This window comes from Dunckerocampus dactyliophorus, chromosome 1, assembly GCF_027744805.1.
Source record: "Dunckerocampus dactyliophorus isolate RoL2022-P2 chromosome 1, RoL_Ddac_1.1, whole genome shotgun sequence".
Lineage (NCBI taxonomy): Eukaryota > Metazoa > Chordata > Actinopteri > Syngnathiformes > Syngnathidae > Dunckerocampus > Dunckerocampus dactyliophorus.
In genome coordinates, this window is record NC_072819.1 from 9,917,738 (window position 1) to 9,937,308 (window position 19,571).

The 19,571-nt window shown below is 40.7% G+C and overlaps 1 protein-coding gene across 7 annotated transcripts in view; it reads left to right on the forward strand.

The window, feature by feature from the left end:
* The first annotated feature begins 7,385 nt into the window (after positions 1-7,385).
* Positions 7,386-19,571, forward strand: part of cd99 (CD99 molecule) — a 41,405-nt gene continuing 29,219 nt past the window's right edge. For 2 of the 7 annotated variants that reach the window (XM_054752876.1, XM_054752960.1), the window contains exons 1-3: positions 7,459-7,695; positions 14,970-15,002; positions 16,561-16,620. In XM_054752876.1, coding sequence (XP_054608851.1) covers positions 7,629-7,695; positions 14,970-15,002; positions 16,561-16,620 — 160 coding nt within the window. In that variant the 5' untranslated portion in view covers positions 7,459-7,628. Of the gene's footprint in view, positions 7,696-14,969; positions 15,003-16,560; positions 16,621-19,571 lie in introns of all 7 variants that reach the window. The other 5 variants (XM_054752630.1, XM_054753133.1, XM_054752711.1 and 2 more) reach the window with 4 other exon arrangements.

Below are 19,571 nucleotides of genomic sequence, written 5' to 3' on the forward strand. Positions count from 1 at the left end.
GACACCAAGGCGTTCCCAGGCCAGCTGTGAGACATTATCATCGTGTACTGCCTCAGCAATAGAGGCATGAAATACGGCCCATTCGGACTCAATATCCTCGTCCTCCCCCGGGATGCAGGCGAAACCCTGCCGGAGGTGAGAGTTGAAGACTCGACGAACGGGAGACTCTGCCAGACGGTCTCAGCACACCTTCACTACACGTTTGGGTTTCCCAGGTCAATCCGGCATCCTCCCCTCTTTTTCTTTTCATTTAATCCAACAATTTTTTGCATAAAACACTTATCAATTGCATCTATGTAAATCAATTAATTTTCAAGATAAACATTTTTTTTCCCTCCCCTGTCCTGTCCAGCCTTTAAGGCAGATAGAATTGTTGATCTAAATGCCTTCACGTGCTCAACAGATTTACTCTGCCAGGGAAAAGTGCGAGGTACATTTCCCCTGTCATACAGAAGTTATTTGACTTGGATGCTTTGTTATCATGCAAATTTGGAGCGGCCGGACCGGAGCAGGAGGGGACAGAGAAGACGAGAAAAGAAGACGGGGAGTGGGTGCGGGGATAAGAGGGAGACAAAAAAGACAGAGACAAGGACAACAGCAGCAACAACAATTGTGACAACAACAACAGAACAACAGAAACAAACAGGACTACATCAGCAAATGTCTGTGATGACTATAAAGACCCTGACGGAAATGGCAAAATAATATCAACAACCACAATGACAATACTGCGTTGAAACAGTCACACATAATAGTAGTCATGAAATGATGAACTATGATAGTGATCACAACGACAATAACTGTAATGTAAAATTGTAATTGTAAAAACTATAATCATATTGCTGACGTCAATCACTGTAATAAAACCAACAACATAATAACACCCTGGTTAACTCAGTGAGTAATGTGGGGAAGTACGTATGTACTGTGAGTGTGCATATGTACAAGGATATGTGTACAGGTATCTCTGTATGTGGGGTAGTCTTCATGTATATGAAGGTGCGCGAGTGGGTGAGCGTGTAATTGTCACTGAAAATGCATAAAAGGAAAGTGGCCCCCCTCTACCGCCCAGAAAGCCCTGCCCCAAATAGCCAGGCCGAGGCCCCCACCGCCAGAAAGCCACCAGGCCCACAGGGGCAGGCAGCACAAAGATCAGCCCCCCAAGAGCCAGACCAGAGAGCCCTCCCCCCGGGAAGACCAGCAAGGGGCCACAGAGAGGCAATCCCAACCAGAAACAGGGCGCCGGCGGGCCGGAGGACAGCCAACCCCCGAGACCGGCGAGAGATCACACCCCATAAAGGCAGACGGGCACCGGGGGCCACACACCAGCAGGCCCAGAGACGCCCCCGCAACCGGAAAGAAACCCACCCACGCTGGAAGCGCCTGTAAATAAAATAAATAAATAAAAAGATAATCATCTTTAAAGACAGCCACTATACTTTGTAGCCCCTTGAGCTGTGACGTCGTCCCAGTGCAAGGGCCTGCAAAGATGCCTGTCACCGTATTGTTTTCTGTGTAATTGCCTGTAAACATCACAGAAGTTTTAAGCACATTTTTGGAAGTTTTTGGAAAGAATGCCGAGACTTTGTACTGTGGGAGGGTGCACTAATGGCTTCCGAGTCCTGGAGACATTCAGGTCCTGGAGAGATGGAAGGCTGCAGCCGATCACCTTCTCAGCAGCAGGCACTGCAGTCTGTGCCTGTCCCAGGAGGTGAGGATGGACTTGATGATGGCCGTGTAGAACTGCACCAGCATCTTGGGTGGCAGCCTGAGTTTCCTCAGCTGCTGCAGGAAGCACATCCTCTGCTGGGCCTTTTTGATGAGGAAGCTGATGGTCGGCTCTCACTTGAGGTCCTGCGTCATAATCCAGGACCCAATGGTGCCCAGGAAGCGGAAGGAGTCCACGATGATGATGGGAGAGTCTGTCATGGTGAGGCGGGAGTGACAGACTGTGACTTTCCTGAAGTTCATAATCATCTCCACAGTCTTATGGACGTTCAGCTCCAGAATGTTGCAGCCTGTCCACCTTCCTCCTGTAGACAGACAAATAACTCATGACAAAACAGGAAGGTGGTGCTGAAGAGGAAGGTGTTGATTGTCACGTCTTCAGTGAAGGTAAAAGTAACCTTTAAGGGGACCTATTATTCCTTTCTTCTTTTCTGACCTATAAATGTTGTTACAATTTTGTATTCTCGTGTTAAACTCTGCACACTGTGTTTTACAGTTTTTTTTTTAACGAGTTCCATTGATGTCAATGCAACCCGGACTTCCTTATATGCCGAGCACCCCCGCAATGGGGGCCAAATAAACCACGTCCTTCGTACCTGTCTGACGTACCAGAGTTTCTGTTTCGGGCAGAGCCGTCGCTTCCCAGGAAACGTAGACGCCGGGGGGCACGAGGTGGAAGACTGGTGAAGCTCAAAGCTTGGCTGGCACGTTCTCCCGAGGTGGCAAGGTTCCCACATAATGTTCAGAGGGACTTTGAGGATTGTTTTCTCACCTCTGTTGGGGCCTGACAGAAAGGACAAAATAATATCAACAACCACAATGACAATGCTGCATTGAAACAGTCACACATAATAGTAGTCATGAAATGATGAACTATGATAGTGATCACAATGACAATACTGCATTGAAATAGTCATAAATAATTGTAGCTCTAGCTTCATTTTGTCTGCGTTGGTTATCTTGCTTCCCTAAGGAGCCATCACTGATACATCCGTCTTCATCCTGCCTTTGCAATTCAGGAGTACCTGAATTGACAGGAAAGAAAACAAAAATCACTTTAAAATCTTTCAGTCTCTCAGTCACTGTTTTGTAGAGATATTTTGTAAGTATTAATTAATTAATTGATCAATTAATTAAATTAAGTATTTATTTATTACACATACAATGACACCACAAACAAACAAAAGCAGTGTTCATATTATGAACACAACCTCATGCAAACTCACACGCAAATGCATTTACGCGCTTTCACGCGTGCACGCGCTGGCTTGGGCCTTAGTTATATAAATGCGCGCCACATTTTTATTTTATCCCGCAACTAGACCTAGCTGGTTATAGCGGCTGCGGCCTAGTCCACTGTCAAACTGTATTGCTGTCGGTACCATGACACCTTATCGCGAATAAAAACCACAATTATGCATTGTGGTGCAGCACCTCAGTTGATATTTGCCGATTCGCGATATAGTCATTTAATGGCATGCTAAACTTACTACTAACTTGGACTCAGTCTGTTAGCGTCCATAAATAGGACAATTAATCGTATTTAATTAAGGCACGTGTACTTACTTTCTTCTCCTTCTTGACTTTAAAAAAAAAGTCTCCAGCTTCCTGCACTTTTTGGCAGCCTTCTCTAAATTCTTAACTCTTTTTTGGGGGCGACCCATTTTGATCCGTATACTGTATGTACGGGTATATGGTACGTACACGCCGTTAACGTTATGTTTGCGCTATATGGGCGGACCGTACGTCCCAACATATTCTGAATACGTGACGTCCGTTGTCAATTGCAATGGATGCATGACGCGCAGGCTGTACACGTTTAGAGATTGCCCCTACGCGTTACGGGATGTGGTAAAATATAGTTACTATATATTGTAACTATAAAATATAACGAGTGTGAATGGGCCTAAGACGTGAGGGGTTTTTTGTTTGTGTTTTTTTAAACCAAGCGGACCTTTGGTCGCGAACGAACCCCCCCAGTTACGGGCCTGCAACTACAAAGTGACGTTTACTCGATCTACTGGTAGCTCGCGATCGACGTAATGGCCACCCCTTGGTTAGTAAAAGAATAGAGAATTTGTGCAAATACATGAAAAACAGGAGGGAAATGTTAGAATAATGTACATAGTGGACATGTTATCGTATATTTGCGCCATCTTCCTTTTTAGTCAGGATACTGTTGCTGAACTGTTATGATCTCGTGCTGCATGCGTGAGCTTGAACAGGATGACTCAAGGACGTTGGAGAAGAAAAACAAGAGAACATCAACGATTTGCTTAACTTATGATTTGTTATGTCTTTTATTGTGTAGTCTTAACCATAGCACAGTGCAGCTGTAGCCCCCCACCCTTTAGAGTTGCAATGCCCCATGTAACTAGGAAACGCGAGGAGACGGAGAGTGTCTTCAGAGTGGCAGAAGGTTGTATGCCGAGTATATTTTATACTTTCTTCTTTATAATTGTGCTTTGAATGTTTTAGGTTGTTTGAACCTGACAGAAATCTGACCAGAACTGGACTTAGGAGACCAAGTGGGGGGTAAGTCGCTGTTATTGTACTACAATGCTGATAGGGATGTCATACAACGTCATGTCAAAACATCTGAACTTTGGGCACCCCTGATGTACAGCAAGAAACAGCTACGGTAGTAATTAATTTACACACCCACAAATGAACAAAATGTAATCACATAACTCGATAAATAATTACCAAATAGTAACCATAATTAGCCACGCAAATAAACCTACACAAATACCGTTATCATAGCCGACTGGCCCATTAGGAAATATAGGCAGCTGCTAAGTCTCTTTAGTTGTTTCGTGTTGATATGGATCCTGCAGCATTTGTTATTTTGCATGCGTTTTATCGTGTTTGTGTGTTTTGGGGTTTTGGATCATTTCTGTGTTTGGAGCATGTCGGCCACGGCACATTGCACAATATAACAATATATAAATATAATAACAAAAGTGATATAGATTACCAACACAATATCAAAAAACACACATTTGTGACAATAAACATATCACGCTAGTAGCAGAAGGTGTGGTAAGGTGAGACATCGGTAAAATGAGATACCCTTTATATTTATACATGTGACCCGTTTGCTGCGCCTCCGTGGCTAAAAAGTACAGCCAAGAAGGACCAGAACAACAGAAAGTGAGGTGCACAAACTACAGTGACCCCTGCTGGCACAATTTAGCCACTGGCTACAAACACATTTGTGGTCATGTGACTATGTTTTTCAAGTCCCTCCCATTTCCCCTCGGTTATGAAGAAAAGAACCTCACAGTGATTTGATAAGCATGTCTTTTCGATAAAAAATATGTTTTTGCATGTAAAAGTAAAATTTATTTGGCCACACTTTACAATAAGGTACACAAAAATACAGTAGTTGCTGAGGAACTAATGAAGAACTAATGAGGAACTAATGACTAAGGCACATAAATTTAGACTACTTACTGAGGAACTAACGAAGAACTAACAAGTGCAGTAGTTGCTGAGGAACTAATGAAGAACTAATGAGGAACTAATGACTAAGGCACATAAACTAACGAAGAACTAACGAGTGCAGTAGTTACTGAGGAACTAAGGCACATACTTTACATTAGGGTAGTTACTGAGTAACTAATGAAGAACTAATGAGTAACTAATGAGTACTGGTTAGGGTTAGGTAGGTTCGTTTCTCATTAACTTCTGTAATTTTGTGTACCTTACTGTAAAGTGTTACCATTTCTTCCAGTCAACTTAAAGATTGTGTCAAAGCAGACTGATTCAGGTACAACAACTTATATCATCCATGTTCATGAACTACCATTGTAGAAAACTCTGATGCTAGTTGAAGATCAGCCTGAAATGCTAGAAAGGGTGTTTTTTTCTTTAAAAAAAGGTGAAAAAAAGGCTGTGTGGTGAAGTGAGATAAATGCTCTGGGGTAATGTGAGACATCTCACAGAACTTAAGTTCAGTCTAAAACATATTACTTTACAATTGTTAATTTTTTAAAATGTTATAACCATTGTACAGAAGCCATCGTGGCAAGAAAATACAACAGAAAGACAAACTGGGGCAAAGCATCCCTTTAGAACAAGGCAGCCACTGAGGTCAAGGCAAGAAAGAAGTCCTTAAGGATAGGAATATAGACACCTTGAAACAACTAGCTGACCAGTTTCATGGTCTCAACCCACTCAAGAGTCACCAACTGGCACGTGAATATGCAGCTAAAAACAATATCCCTGCCCCTGACAATTGGACGACGAACCAGCGTGCAGGTAGGCCAGGGTATGCAAGAGATCACATGACTGTAGGTTAACTAATATTACCACAAAGCTTCTGAGTCCCAAACTGTTCTAGCTGGCGGTAAGGGCCGTGTATTCCACCCCAGACTAGTGATAGCTGGGTCAATTGCTCTGAGCCCAAGACTGTTCTAATCGAACTGGTTCTGTCATTTGAATGTTCACTGCCCTTCTATTAGTCAATGTGCTGGATCCCAATAAGCAGAGGGAAGATGAGTCCGTGTAACAAAAGTTTATTAACAAAAAAAGTGACTCCCAGGGAGCAGAAAACACAAAAGTGTACAACAAAAAACTTCCGGGAAAGAAATATACACAAAACTAAAAGGCGCTGCTTTCACGGACTACTAGCAGGGAGAAAATGGAAAAAACGAAAATGCACAGCGGTACTACCAGGCTGAAAAAACAAGACCAAAAAAATCACTGCGACTACTAGCAGGAAGTAGATAGCAAAATGTATAACAGAAAATCACGCTGCTCCCTGGCCAAACAGGGAACAATACTCACAAAATACAGGGTGACCAGAAAGTAATACCAGCCGAGAACTACAAGGTGCAGACATGAACATGGAACAGGCGAGTTGTAAGCAACAATCTGGCAATGATTAGCCAGGTGTGTGCTGGTAAATTGTCTACAGGCGTGTACAGGTGGCTCCTCCCAGGCCAGCCGGCCTTCCACTGCAACCAAGCACAGATAGGTGGCAGCAGAGCAGCACAACAGATCGTGACGTCTTTTGCAGCAAACAGAACTGTTGTAATTTTCCAACATTACAATTTTTAAACATTAAAGTTGATTCTGATTTTATTTTGAGTGATTTCAAGGGCTCAGAAAAAAATTGCTTATTGACCAATCCCCATGATTCTTTTGCTAGTCTGACATTAGTTCTAGAATGTGTAGCTGTCAGGAGTCTTACTGCTACAATGTTAGTTTTTAAGGGGGAAAAGTAAGTATATCACTTTAAACCCTTGATTTTTCTGGTCTGTCTCACTTTACACCGGGTCTGGGGCAAAGTGAGAAACTTTGCTTTAAAAAAAAACAATCATATTTCCACTACCCTTTGTCCTAAACACATTCTGGTGAGTTATGTTGCTAGAAATCACCCTGAACTAATAATAAATGTGCAAATTGTATTGTTATATCATTTTAGCTTGTAAAAAGTGCCTACCACCCTTGATACCAATACTATCCCTATTTGGATCGATCCACCAAGCCCGACCCGCCACATTGAAGATGTACTTCACTTTGTTGCCACGAGATGTCAGTAGAGGTTAAAGTAAAAATAAACTAACTTGGTTCCTCTTGTAAATTCCTCCAAGGTCGTTTTCCTCCCACTGCTGGACTAAATCTTTAATCGACTGTGAGAGACAAAACCTAAAAAAAAAAGTAATATAGTTTTATGAGTCATTGTATTATTCGTCACATGAACGGAACGTCGTGTTTTGGCAGGAACACCCCGCCACACCCAGCCAGCCTTGCCCGGCCCAAAGTTGACTCATCGAGGTTTTGTAAGTGGATCCCACCGAGCAGACATGTTCTCTCCTTTCCTCCTGCAGCACAACCTTCACAACTCCCTTTTCTTTTAACCTATTTACCTGTCTGGACCATACATAAGCAACATGAAGTCTGTTTTGTTAGCCGAGTTACTACTACTTCTTCTGGCGACCGGGACATTGACTCAGGGAGGCAAGTTTTTTCTGTTATTTTACATAATAACTCTTCTTTAAATTATGGGCTAATCAATCATTACGTAAAGGCAATATGTGTTATAGGTTTTCAGTGCCAGACACGCTAATGGAATGCTACTAAAAGTTGTTGCAGAAATGTCTTCATGTTTGCAGTTGCTTAAACTACAATACATTTCTGTCAAACGCTTCTGCTGCCATTGTTGGATGTTGCTGAAACATACTGTACTTAATGGAAACATTACGTAATGCAAAAATAGTTGCTCTTGAAAGGTGTTGTGTGTTGCAGCCTATTTGTGTCCTATAGGCATGCGTTGCCAGCTCCATGTTCTCAGACGGGATGGGAAATGACAACGTATTGTACAGTAAGCTTAAAATGATCGTATTTTGAGGGAAACTATCGTTCATGCCAGATTTGATGTTGCCTAGGACCATCGGCCACAGCTCGGGTGCCCAAAGTGCGGGGACATTTGCGGCCCGCGGCAGATTTTTTTTTTTTATTCGCACGTTCTAAAAATATAATTTAGCTAGAAAAAAAAACCCTGTAAAAATGGAAAAATCAGCAGTCATTTTACAAGAATAAAGCCATGAAGAGAAAACAGTTGCAATTTAATAAGAAAAAGTTTCAACTTTACAAGAATAACGTCAAAATATTATGAGGACAAATAATGTCATTTCTGTATTATTAACTTGAAATATTCAAGAAAAACTATGTTAATTTTTTTAAAGTCGTCATATGAAAAACAAACAAAACAAAATAATGTTGTAAATTTTGGAAAATTAGGTTGGGAAGAAAGTTATAATATGGGAATAAAGTAAAAATATCATGGGGATAAAGTCATGTGTTCAATTAATTGTGTTCTTTTTGATATATCTAATGATATATCAAAAAGAAACTTAAGAAGAAAGTTTATATATTTGGAAAATTAAAAAAAACAACCACATAAATGGGGAAAAAAGAGCAAAGACTGAAGTTTATCCTAATAACAGGCTGCTTTTTTTTTACCTATATCATAAAGATGAGATACATTTTTTCTTCAAATAAATATACCTTCTTAGCATATCTACATGTGTTGGTTGACAAAATATCAATGTGGCCCTTGGTGGAAAAAGTTTGTATACATCTGGGCTACCGTAAAACATTGATGCAGTAAAAAAAAAAAAGAAAAACAAAAAGTAACAGCACTGTTGGAAAAAAGCTGCCAGGGGCAGAACAGCGCCCCCAACTGGCTGTAAAGAGGCACGTGAGACAGTGCACATCCGGCGCAGTGCAGGACGTATCCTGTTTGTGTTAGCTAATAGCCATGTATTGAAAGGCTCAAAGTATCCTACATTATGGGATTTTTATTAAATTATTGATCGCATAGACGGTGATATTACCGTACAAATACGATCATTATCGTACATCTGGCAACGTTGTGCCAACTCCTTGGTAAGGAAAGTAGCTATTGGTTTGGACACTTGCTTCCACAGAAGGATAGAGTACAGGACAAATAGACTTTTTTTTACGCAAAATAATGCGAGAATCACGACAATGTACAAAACCCAAGACAAAAACTTTTGTCGAAAACTGGAGCGTTCAAAAACCAAGGTTTGACTGTCATAAAAAACTGTGTGATTACTTGAAAACTTAAGCGCATGGCCCAGTACATGGTGTGTGCGTGCAGAAAAAATTGTCCGAGAGAATGCAAACACAAGTCCAAGTACAGGTGGGTGGTAACGCTCTACATTTACATTTACTTAAGCAACTTTTTGGATAAATTGTACTTGCCAGAGTAATTTTATTGCAACATAGTTTTTACTTTGACTTGTGTATTTTTGCTGTTTTTACTCCGCTACATTGAGTTACATTGCATATTTTTATCTATTTTGCAATGAGCTATTGGTTTTGGTTTGTCAGAGAGACTTTGCCTCAGGTGCTGTCACGTGACTGGTTCACCAGTCCAACGTAATCACTCGTCACGTTTGACTCAATTTCACCAATCAAACGGAGCCAGGCAGTCACATGACTACACACAAAATCTCCACGGCCCAATAGAGAAGAGGTATTGTTCATGTCCGTCCACAGAAGGTATGAATCTCCTGCATTCTTTTGCTCAAATCAAGAAAGTGTCGCTCAAGGTCAACATAAGTCTTCCATCTTCTGCAGCCTATGACAGACCACATAGATCGAGCACTGTATGCACAGACTGCTTTGTTTTTCTATGTAAATTCTGCCAGCTTTATTGTGCTGTTTCGAGTGTAAACAAAGCATTAATTTACTGCAATTTCTTGTGGCTGAATTTGTCTTAATTATTGTATTTAATTATTTTTATTTTATTTTATTTAACTTCCAGACTGAATTATATCGAGGTCCACCTGAATATAAGCCGCACCCACCAAATTTAAAGAGAAAGAGATGTTTATACATACAGTATATAGGCCGCACTTGTCTATAAGCCACAGGTATCCACATTGTAACATGGGATATTTACACAGAAAGACACACTATAAACCTTGCAATTCTACCTACACTCAGTGTTCCCAGCGTCACTCGTTAGCTCCGATGAGTGAGATATTAGATGCTTTTTTTCATCGGAGTTGAACAGCTGCCGCGGTCCAAGCAGTCCAGGCAGAAGCTGTAGTAAGTGTACACTTGATCAAACTTGCTTAAGACTTGTGAGATCAAAACACGATAGCTGCATAAGATTTCAAAATGTGATATTAGCATCTACTTCAATAGTCCAATTCGCTACTTTCTGAATCTGTTGAGCAGTATCTGAATTTCCAAATTGCTATTTTATATTTTTGTCTATTTGACGTTAATGCTCTGATTTAAATAAATAAATAACATCAGAAGTTACTCAGTACTTAGTAGTTTCTTCACCAGATACTTACGCTTACTCAAGTAATTTTTCTGAGGACTACTTTTTACTTTTACTAAAGTCATATTATTCTAAAGCAGGGGTCATCAACGTTTTTTCTTGCGAGAGCTACTTTTAGAAAATGAAAATGGCCACGAGCTACTCATTTGTGTAGAAATGATTTTCATACCTTATTTAAACCCAAACAAATCAAATATACTTGTTTTACCAAAACATTCACAAAATGCTGGTGTCCACAACTCACATTTTATGTTTCAGAATACTTTTCTTTCTACTGTTCTTTCATTTTTAACTGAAAACCTGAATGAAAAGCAGGCTTGCGGGCACCTCATGTGGTCGTGGGGGGCTACCTGGTGCCCGCGGGCACCACGTTAGTGACCCCTGTTGTAAAGTAACAGTACTCTTACATAAGCACAATTGTTGGCTACTCTACCCACCCTGAGTCGAAGCAAGAAAATTGTGCAGCCCTAGGTCGTCGGCAGTCGGGGGGGGGTACATCTGACTAAGGCCCTGTCCACATGGGAACGCTCCTGAGGTTTTTTTAGGGTGGGTTGACAAAAAAAATCGTGTGCACACAGTGTCGGAGCAGTAAATAGTCATGTCCACATGGGAACGAATCACTGGGTGGAAACAATGTAATACACAAGGCACGCCTACATGTGGCGCTGAAAACAGACACACAGACGTGACGCATCAAAACGATTGAAGAAAAACACGTGTGCATAAAATCCATCATCTTCTGCTTATCCGTCTGATGACGAAGTAGAATTACCTCACTGTGGACTATAACACAACAAGAAAACTCGTGAGAATGTTGCCTGGGGGTCATGCTAGTCATGCTAGTCGAAGATTTTCGGCAGCAGTACACAACCGGTCACTTCTGGTCATGTGACGGCGATGTCATCGCTCTTAGAAAGTAGTGTCTCGCTTGTCCACAGCGCGGTGTTGACAGATTTTCCCACTCTGGACGCTGTTTCAGGGCACTCAGAAAGCTGTTGCCGTGTGTGTGAAAGGCTGAAATGGTAGATCACCTTAATTTAGACAAAGCATATTTTACTTACTTTTTCAAGCAAGCATAAAGTCGTCCCTCGCCACTTTGCGGTTCGAATTTTACAGCTTCACGCTATCACAGTTTTTAAAAATAAATAAATATATTCATTACTGCGGTTTTGTAGTTGAATATAGTAAAAAAAAAAAAAAAAAAAAGCATATTTAGGCACTTTTTTGGTATTCTTGGCCTAAATTAAGCATTTTAAAGCATAAAAGAAAATGAACAAAAATGACAATTTTGAGGTATTCGGATGAGGCATTTTAATGTCTGTACTATTCTAAACTGGTCACTAGTTGTCAGTCATGTTATTGTAGCAACAGGTGTATTTTTAGAGGCCAGCTTTTAGGAAATAAGTCTCTAGAAGATGAGAACTAGGAAGTGTTGAACTGTTCAGGCTGCGTTTTTGAGCATCTGCCTGTAAGACATAATGCCCTGTGTCTAATTCAAATAAAAAGGCTGACTAATTTACACTAATTCCAGGGTTTCTCCTATTTATTTTTTGAAGCTGTGGTGGTGGGCTGCATGGGAGTGCACCAGGGATGCTGCCAGTGCCGCTACTCCGTCTGCAATTTAAAAAAAAAATGACAAAGCGATTTTTATAACTTATTTATTTCTTAAAATATTTATTCAACTTTTTTCTACAACTAGCAGAACATGAACCGAGAACATTGCAAAACTGTCACTGCCATCATTTAAATTGCACTACATTTACACTCAGTGTGCTCATTTGTCGTTAAATACGGGTGTCACGTTTGATTAGAACACTTATAAAAATACTACAACACTAAGAGGTGAAGCAAATATTCTTTGGTGAACTACTCAACATCAGCTGGTGAGCTACCTGTTGGAGACCCCTGTGACAGTGTCACATGTCTAAAGCTGCAGCTTTGTGTACATCAAGGGTGCCCATTACGTTGATCGCGAGCTACCGGTCGATCGCGAAGGTAGTTTGGGTCGATCTCATAAACGTCACTTCATAGATGTCATATGACATCAGTCAGCTGTCATTAAGCTCCCCTCCTGATTTGCTCTTCCTCCCCTGCAGCAATGATGAACATCATGTTTCAAACGACACACAGAGATGCAACTTTTGCCTTTATTATTCCGAACAAAAGTTATCCGTTCACTTGTAGCGGCTAGTTATGTAGAAAAAAATGAATTGTTTGAGGGCTCTGCTTTGCGTCATGAATGCCACTCTAGAAATGCGTGTTTTTGTACACTTCCGTTTCTTCAACTATATTTGCATGATGAATTGGAAAAATGCACGTTGCTGAAACCGTTTTAATATGGCTCCATTGTCTTTTGGATCACCATTTAAATTTTTTGTGTATCGGCAATATTTGATAGTAAATGCTAACTGGACGTAACACATGCACTGTGTGTCTAATGAACAGTATGTAGCTATTTTGACAGACACATTACCGGTACTCAGGTTATGTACAAAACTATTGAGGAATTAAATGTAATTATCTTTATTGCCATATTGAATTGAATTGTGAATTATTTGTGAATGATATCAGCTACTTTGATTTAGGGGTGGGAATCTCTGGCCACCTCATCCCTGCTCTGAATGTAGTACTTTTTTAAGCAACCAGGAATCTTTAGACAGGGTTTGCAGTGCTAAACATATCTGATATGTCCTGATACAGGTTTTTCAGTGGTGGATGATTGAAGGAACTGTCGTTTTTTTTGTGATGCTGCTCAAATGTGCAATGAGGTTGATGGTATTAGACTTCCCCGATTCTGTGCCACCACGGGAAATGTACAGCTTTCAGACTGTAATGAAAAATACTGCCACACAGCTGACATCACTCCTACTCTTTGCTGAACATGCAAACACACACTGTTGCTGTGATTACTTGGGCTCTGCGTGCTGAATAGAAGTACTGTTACGGGATAGAAGTTCTGGCAGAGTCTGGAATAGACTGCTTGTATCGGAGTGCCAATATCGGATGCAGGCCGACATAATCCGATCCTTTTTTTTTGCTGATATTGGGCTGATGTTCAATATCAATATTGGATCGGGACACCCCTATATGATAGTATAACTACTTTGACCATTCTATTTCACCGATCATATTTGAGCGTTGATTGTTGGGACAGAGGCTTTTTATCTCGATATGTAGTTTTTTTCCCAGATGGGAAAACTGTCGGGTGGCTATGTTTGAGGTAAGCGCGTCAGTCCATTTGTTTTGATGGGCGCACCTTGGTCATTCGGTTTGAAGCTGGAATATTAGCGGCCCCGCCTGCCCCCACTAAGCGACTGTATGACTGACAAGAGTCCTTAGAGGTCTATAGCATGAAGCATTTAGGTGCTGAACCAATGCAGAGTGAACCCTCTTCCTCCCTGTTTGGAGGGGAAAGATGTTAAAAACGCATGGCAATATGGAGGCCTGCAAAATTATCGAGTTAATTTTCATTTACCATGTGATTAATTAGTGTATTTATTTTCACAAGACCATTTTTTTCTGATCAAGAAAGCTTGTTACCCCTACTGTATACTATTTACTTGTTAAATGCAGTGCCTGTTTCACTGTGCTGTCCCTAACTAAGCGTTAAGCTGTTTGGCTTGTCAGCTAGCAAGTAGCAATATTTGTGGTTCCTAATAGTCTTGTATTGTTACAAGGCAGAAGGTAGCTACTGTATTTGCTGTGTGAGGGGAAAATGCGACGGGGCAGGTTCAGCCTGTTGTAGTCGAGCTTAGTGTTAGCGTCCCAGGCTACAACATCTTTGATTGAAACGTACAGTACAAACATCGAGGTAAATATTTTTTTCACACCATAAAACAACAATATTGGAGGGATCAACCCAGACAGCAGCAAGACTACATGACACAGAGGAGGGAATTTAAGAATGTGACATTTTAGACCGGGCTATTGTGTGTACCTGAGCCAGAAGACATAACCCACCACTTGACTGGTGGCTTTCACTTTAGCATACATATGTATTTGTGGGTATTTGATTGCACAATAAACATGTCAATCAGCGAGTAGCTTTGTTGCGTTCCACTGTGTGGCTTTAGGTAGATTCATGATATTCGTCACAGATAATATGTGTAATTCTACATTTTCTCATTTATTATAATTTATAACTTGTGCAGTATTAATATCTCACTACATTGGATGGCATGGTACATTCTGCGGCATCAAATGACATAAATGCAAAACACAGTGGTGCACAGGAACCTTTTGGTTCCTGGAACTACAGTTGCCAAGAATAAAAAAGTTCCTGAACATCTGACAGAAAAGGGCCTCATGTGAACCATGAGTCACGATGGAACTGGGGGCATGCTATTCTAAAGAACAGGAGAATGAAATAAAGCATTATATTCAATTCATATTTTTTGTCTTTCTCACACAGGATTCGACCTGTATGATGCCCTTGATGACGTTGGTGAGTAGTCTGGTCCAGATTAAATATTTCTTGACTCACTGTAGGCCTGCTGTACAGCAAACAATCGTATGCAAGTACAAGTTATTTGGATAAGTCACCACTTTGGCAAGAAACTCTTACTGTCAGTTGAAAGGAAATTGGTTAACCAAGGCTCAAGTCTGCCATGAGCGTGAATCTGCTAGAACAGCAGTGCCACCATTTACAGTGATGCCATGGTGCCCACCAAGAAATAAGTCTCTGTTCTGAAATCGATACCTTCCAGCTTGCCTTCTGGACAAAAGTTTGATGGTCAGATGTGTCAAAGATTGAGCTATTTGGCCATAATGACAAGAAGTATGTTTGGATCAGTCAAATAAGACCTTCAAACCCAAGAACATTGTCCAATTGGTGAAACATGGTGGTGGTAGCATCTGTGGGCATTGGACTAGATCCAGCTTCTTCAAATTCACCTCAAATCAACAGCTAGATGGCTGAAACTACACTTATCAAAACTAGCTTCAGAATGGATAAAGCGGGATAACATTAAGCTTCTGGAATGACCTTCACAAAGCTCTGACCTCAAACCTAGTAAACATTTGTCGACGATGCCTAAAAACCGGATCAATGCCAGAAAATCAACCAGACTTAATGAACTATACCAATTGTGCTAAGAAGCATGGTGAAACAATTACGCCTGAAGCATTTGGTCAAGATGAAACCTGCTGAAGGACATTTAACCAACTAGTGGATGCTTTTTGTATACTGTATGTTTGAGTGTGGATAGCCACAGAGATACAATGCGAGGCAATGAGTAGCTGAGGTTTAACTGTTAGTTAGTACTAGGGATGTCACAAACTGAGCATGGTAAGTGCAGTAATGCACCTCATTGCTGCAAGAAGAAAAAAACACAACACCACCATGCAGACATGTCCACGGTGTACCATGGTGAAGTTAGTTTCACATTGGACATTGGACATTTGGCTCCGTAGTTCCCCCTCACTGTGCCCAGACTGCTGTGTAATTATGCGGGGAGCTGGCACGAGGTGGCGGGGCTACGTGGTGGTCAGCACTGGCCAGCTAGACATTTCAGGTATAAACTTATTGCTACCCCTATGTGGTGGCAAGTAATGGTCTCACCTTGGCCACCCGAATGAAAAATTGCTCGCACGGGAAGCGCTGCTCTAATCACTGGCTGTTTACACTAGGGACCGTCAATAAAATACTGTTGCGCTGAAGAAAGTTTGTTAAAAAACAAATCGACCTATAACCATGTTAAATGATTAGTCCTACCCTAAAAATATTTGGCACGCCCTTCTTTTCCAATTTTATCCTTTCTTGGGTAGACTTTTATACTGAATGTATCTTTTATTGGATTTGGGACCAGACTCACAGAAGTTTGTTACAAAAGCCAAACAATATTGTTGGTCATGCTGTGTAATAAAAAAGTTAATTGAGCAATACGTTGGTTGCATTATTTTTAATGCTTTGAAGAGCTATTTTCATAACCATATTCAATTCCACAAACAAGACCATCTGACAGACTGGGACACAATCACTAACACTGTTTCTGTTCTCATAGATCCAACGCCACCAAAACCCCAAGAGCAACCCAAAGCCCCAGGGGAGCCTAAAGATGATGGTTTGTTTACACTCCCTTACCTCCTGACTTACTTGCCTGCATTTGTGTTGTGTGTGTTGTGTTGTGCTTGCAACATTATTAAGACAGAGCAAATCTAAAAATTAGGACTGTCAAAAAACAGTGGTAACTAATTTATAATTCATACATACACCTCACGGCAAGCCACGACTCTGTTATGACGACAGACGGCGGCACAGTGTAGCTCTCCACAGAGTCACACATAGTCTGACGCTCTTTTATAATTTTATTTGGACCTGGACACATAAACAGCAGTGCAATTCCAACACCATATATGTATCTCCAACTCAGAACAAGCACGTCTCTAGTCCAATCGTCATCACGACACTTCCTCATTGTCACTCGACCAGTGCTTCTCAATTAGTGGGGAGCGCCCTCCTGGGGGTGGGCACGGTGAACTGTCAGGGGGGGCGTGGGAGGCAAGGAGGACTTTCAATATTAGTGCAGACTTACCGACATGCAATTTGACCCTCGAATTTGCATGTATGCTTCACTGCTCTCCATTTTGTTGCATTTTGCTGGTTTCAGTTTTGAGTTCAGTCTGTTTAGTACATACAGTATTATCAGTCTCTCTATAGTATTTCAAATCGGCGATAACATTTCTGTCCTCCAGTGGCGACATGACAGAAAATAATTGAGAACCACTGCACTAGACAGATCGCGAGATGCATTCACGGACACTCCGAACATGACAACAACTTTCTTTATTATGCGTGTATGGGTGGTCTAAATAAACAGAAATACAAAGAAAAACAATAAGTGGATGTTCTTATCACTCACTTTGTAACTCTTAATGCGGAAGTACAATTTGCTGTGTTAAGTATGTTCGAAAATTCCAGAAAAATTGACTCAAATTGTGAATTCAACTTAAATGAAGTGGCGTCTTTGAACGCAACTCCTCAATGTGCATAATAACACAGTTAAAGTCTGATTCAAATATTTTGCTATGCTGGGTAGACTGGAGCCTATCCCAGCTGACTTTGGGCGCGAGACGGGGTACACCCTGGACTGGTCGCCAGTCAATATAGACAAACAATCATTCACACTCACATTCATACCTATGTACAATTTAGACTCGCCAATTAACCCCTTTTTGGAATGTGGGAGGAAACCGGAGTACCCGGAGAAAACCCACACACGCACGGGGAGAACATGCAAACATGCACACAGCGGAGATTCGAACCTAGATCTTCCCGATCTCCTGACTGTGTGGCCAACATGCTACCACTAGGCCACCGTGCAACCCTTAAAGAAGCCAGTGTTATGTAAATAGATTTTCAGACATGTGCCGTCTCTTAACTTGATTTAAATTTTCAGTTAGTTTGGCGCTTTTAGTACGTACAAATATATACAATCCTGCCCTATCATTTAGCTTTCTTTCAATAAAATACAGTAAAAATGGGCATATTTCAGGCATCGTGTGACATGGTGATTCATCATGATTAATTCATTTATGATTTTTATCATTTGACAGCCCTAATAAAAAGACATAATCACATGGATTAACCATAATTATTAACACAAAAAATGACAAAAATAAATAAATATTTTGGATTTAAGCATTTATTACAATCTACAGAGATTTTCTCAGTCCCTTAATCCCTGGCACCGAAAATAGTAAAGTTAATTTAACGATGTGAACGCAACAGAACATTAGGCTGAGTTTAAGGATAAAGAAACCGCCCGATGGAAGCGCAGCGAAGAGGATGGTTGTCTGCAAGACATTGCTTAGCACTGAAACACTTCAGCCTACGGCATCACCTTAATGCAGAACATGTTCCAGCGAGCACGAAGCTACACACTCCCAACTTGTCCCCAGCACATTCCAATATGCCTTACAGTATACTGTATCCCCCTAAAAATGCCAACATTAAACTGCAACAATGAGCAACGCATGTGGACTTCGACTTGAGTTAAATTTAGGGCTGTCAAATGGTTACAAATTTTAATCAAATTAATCACAGTTTTCAAATTAATTAACCATGACTAATCACCATTTGCAGCTATGTGTGAAATATGCCCATTTTTCACTGTATTTTATAAAAGGACAATAAATGACAATACATAAAATGTATATATTAACACCAAATGAACTGAAAATGTAAATTTAGCTAAAAGATGCCACACATGTCTGAAAATGTATTTGCCGAACACTATTCTCTTTAATGGTAGCAGAACATCTGAATCACATGTTAACAGCGTTATTATGAGCCATGAGGGGTTGCTTTCAAAAACACCACGTAACTTAAGTTGAATTCACATGTTTTGTGTGTAAATGTATTTTCTAGGATTTTCGAGCATACTTAAATGCAGCAAATTGTACTTCCGCAGTAAGAGTTGCATTAGTGAGTGATAAAAAAAAAAACATCCACGTACTGTTTATTTTTGTCTTTCTATTTATTTCCACCACACATAATAAACACGTTTTTGTCATGTTCGGAGTGTCCGTGAACGCATCTTGCGGTCGTCTAGTGACAGTGAGGAAGTGTCCATCCGATGACGAACGGAGGAGGGACGTTTGTGAGTTGGAGATGCATATATGGTGTCGGAATTTCACTACTGCTGATGTGTTCAGGTCAGAATAAAGTTCTAAAGGAGCGAAAACCTTTGTGTGGGGACACTCTTGTGTCTCAGTCTACTTATCAGAGTGGTGTGGCTCGATGGGCATGACTTAATTACGTTAAAAATGTTAATGTAATTAATGAAATAAATTAGTTACCGCTGTTAACGCGCTATTTCCGATAGCCCTAGTTCAGGTACTTCAGCATGCAAAAACACAGAGACCAGCATATATTATTAGAAACTCCATATAATCATAAGATCTCCACAATAAAAGTTGCCAAGGTCAATATCAGTGGTGAACACGCATCAGTTGTGCATGAATGTCCATATATGTTGGAGATATGTTATTTAGTTTACTTTATTCGATAAAA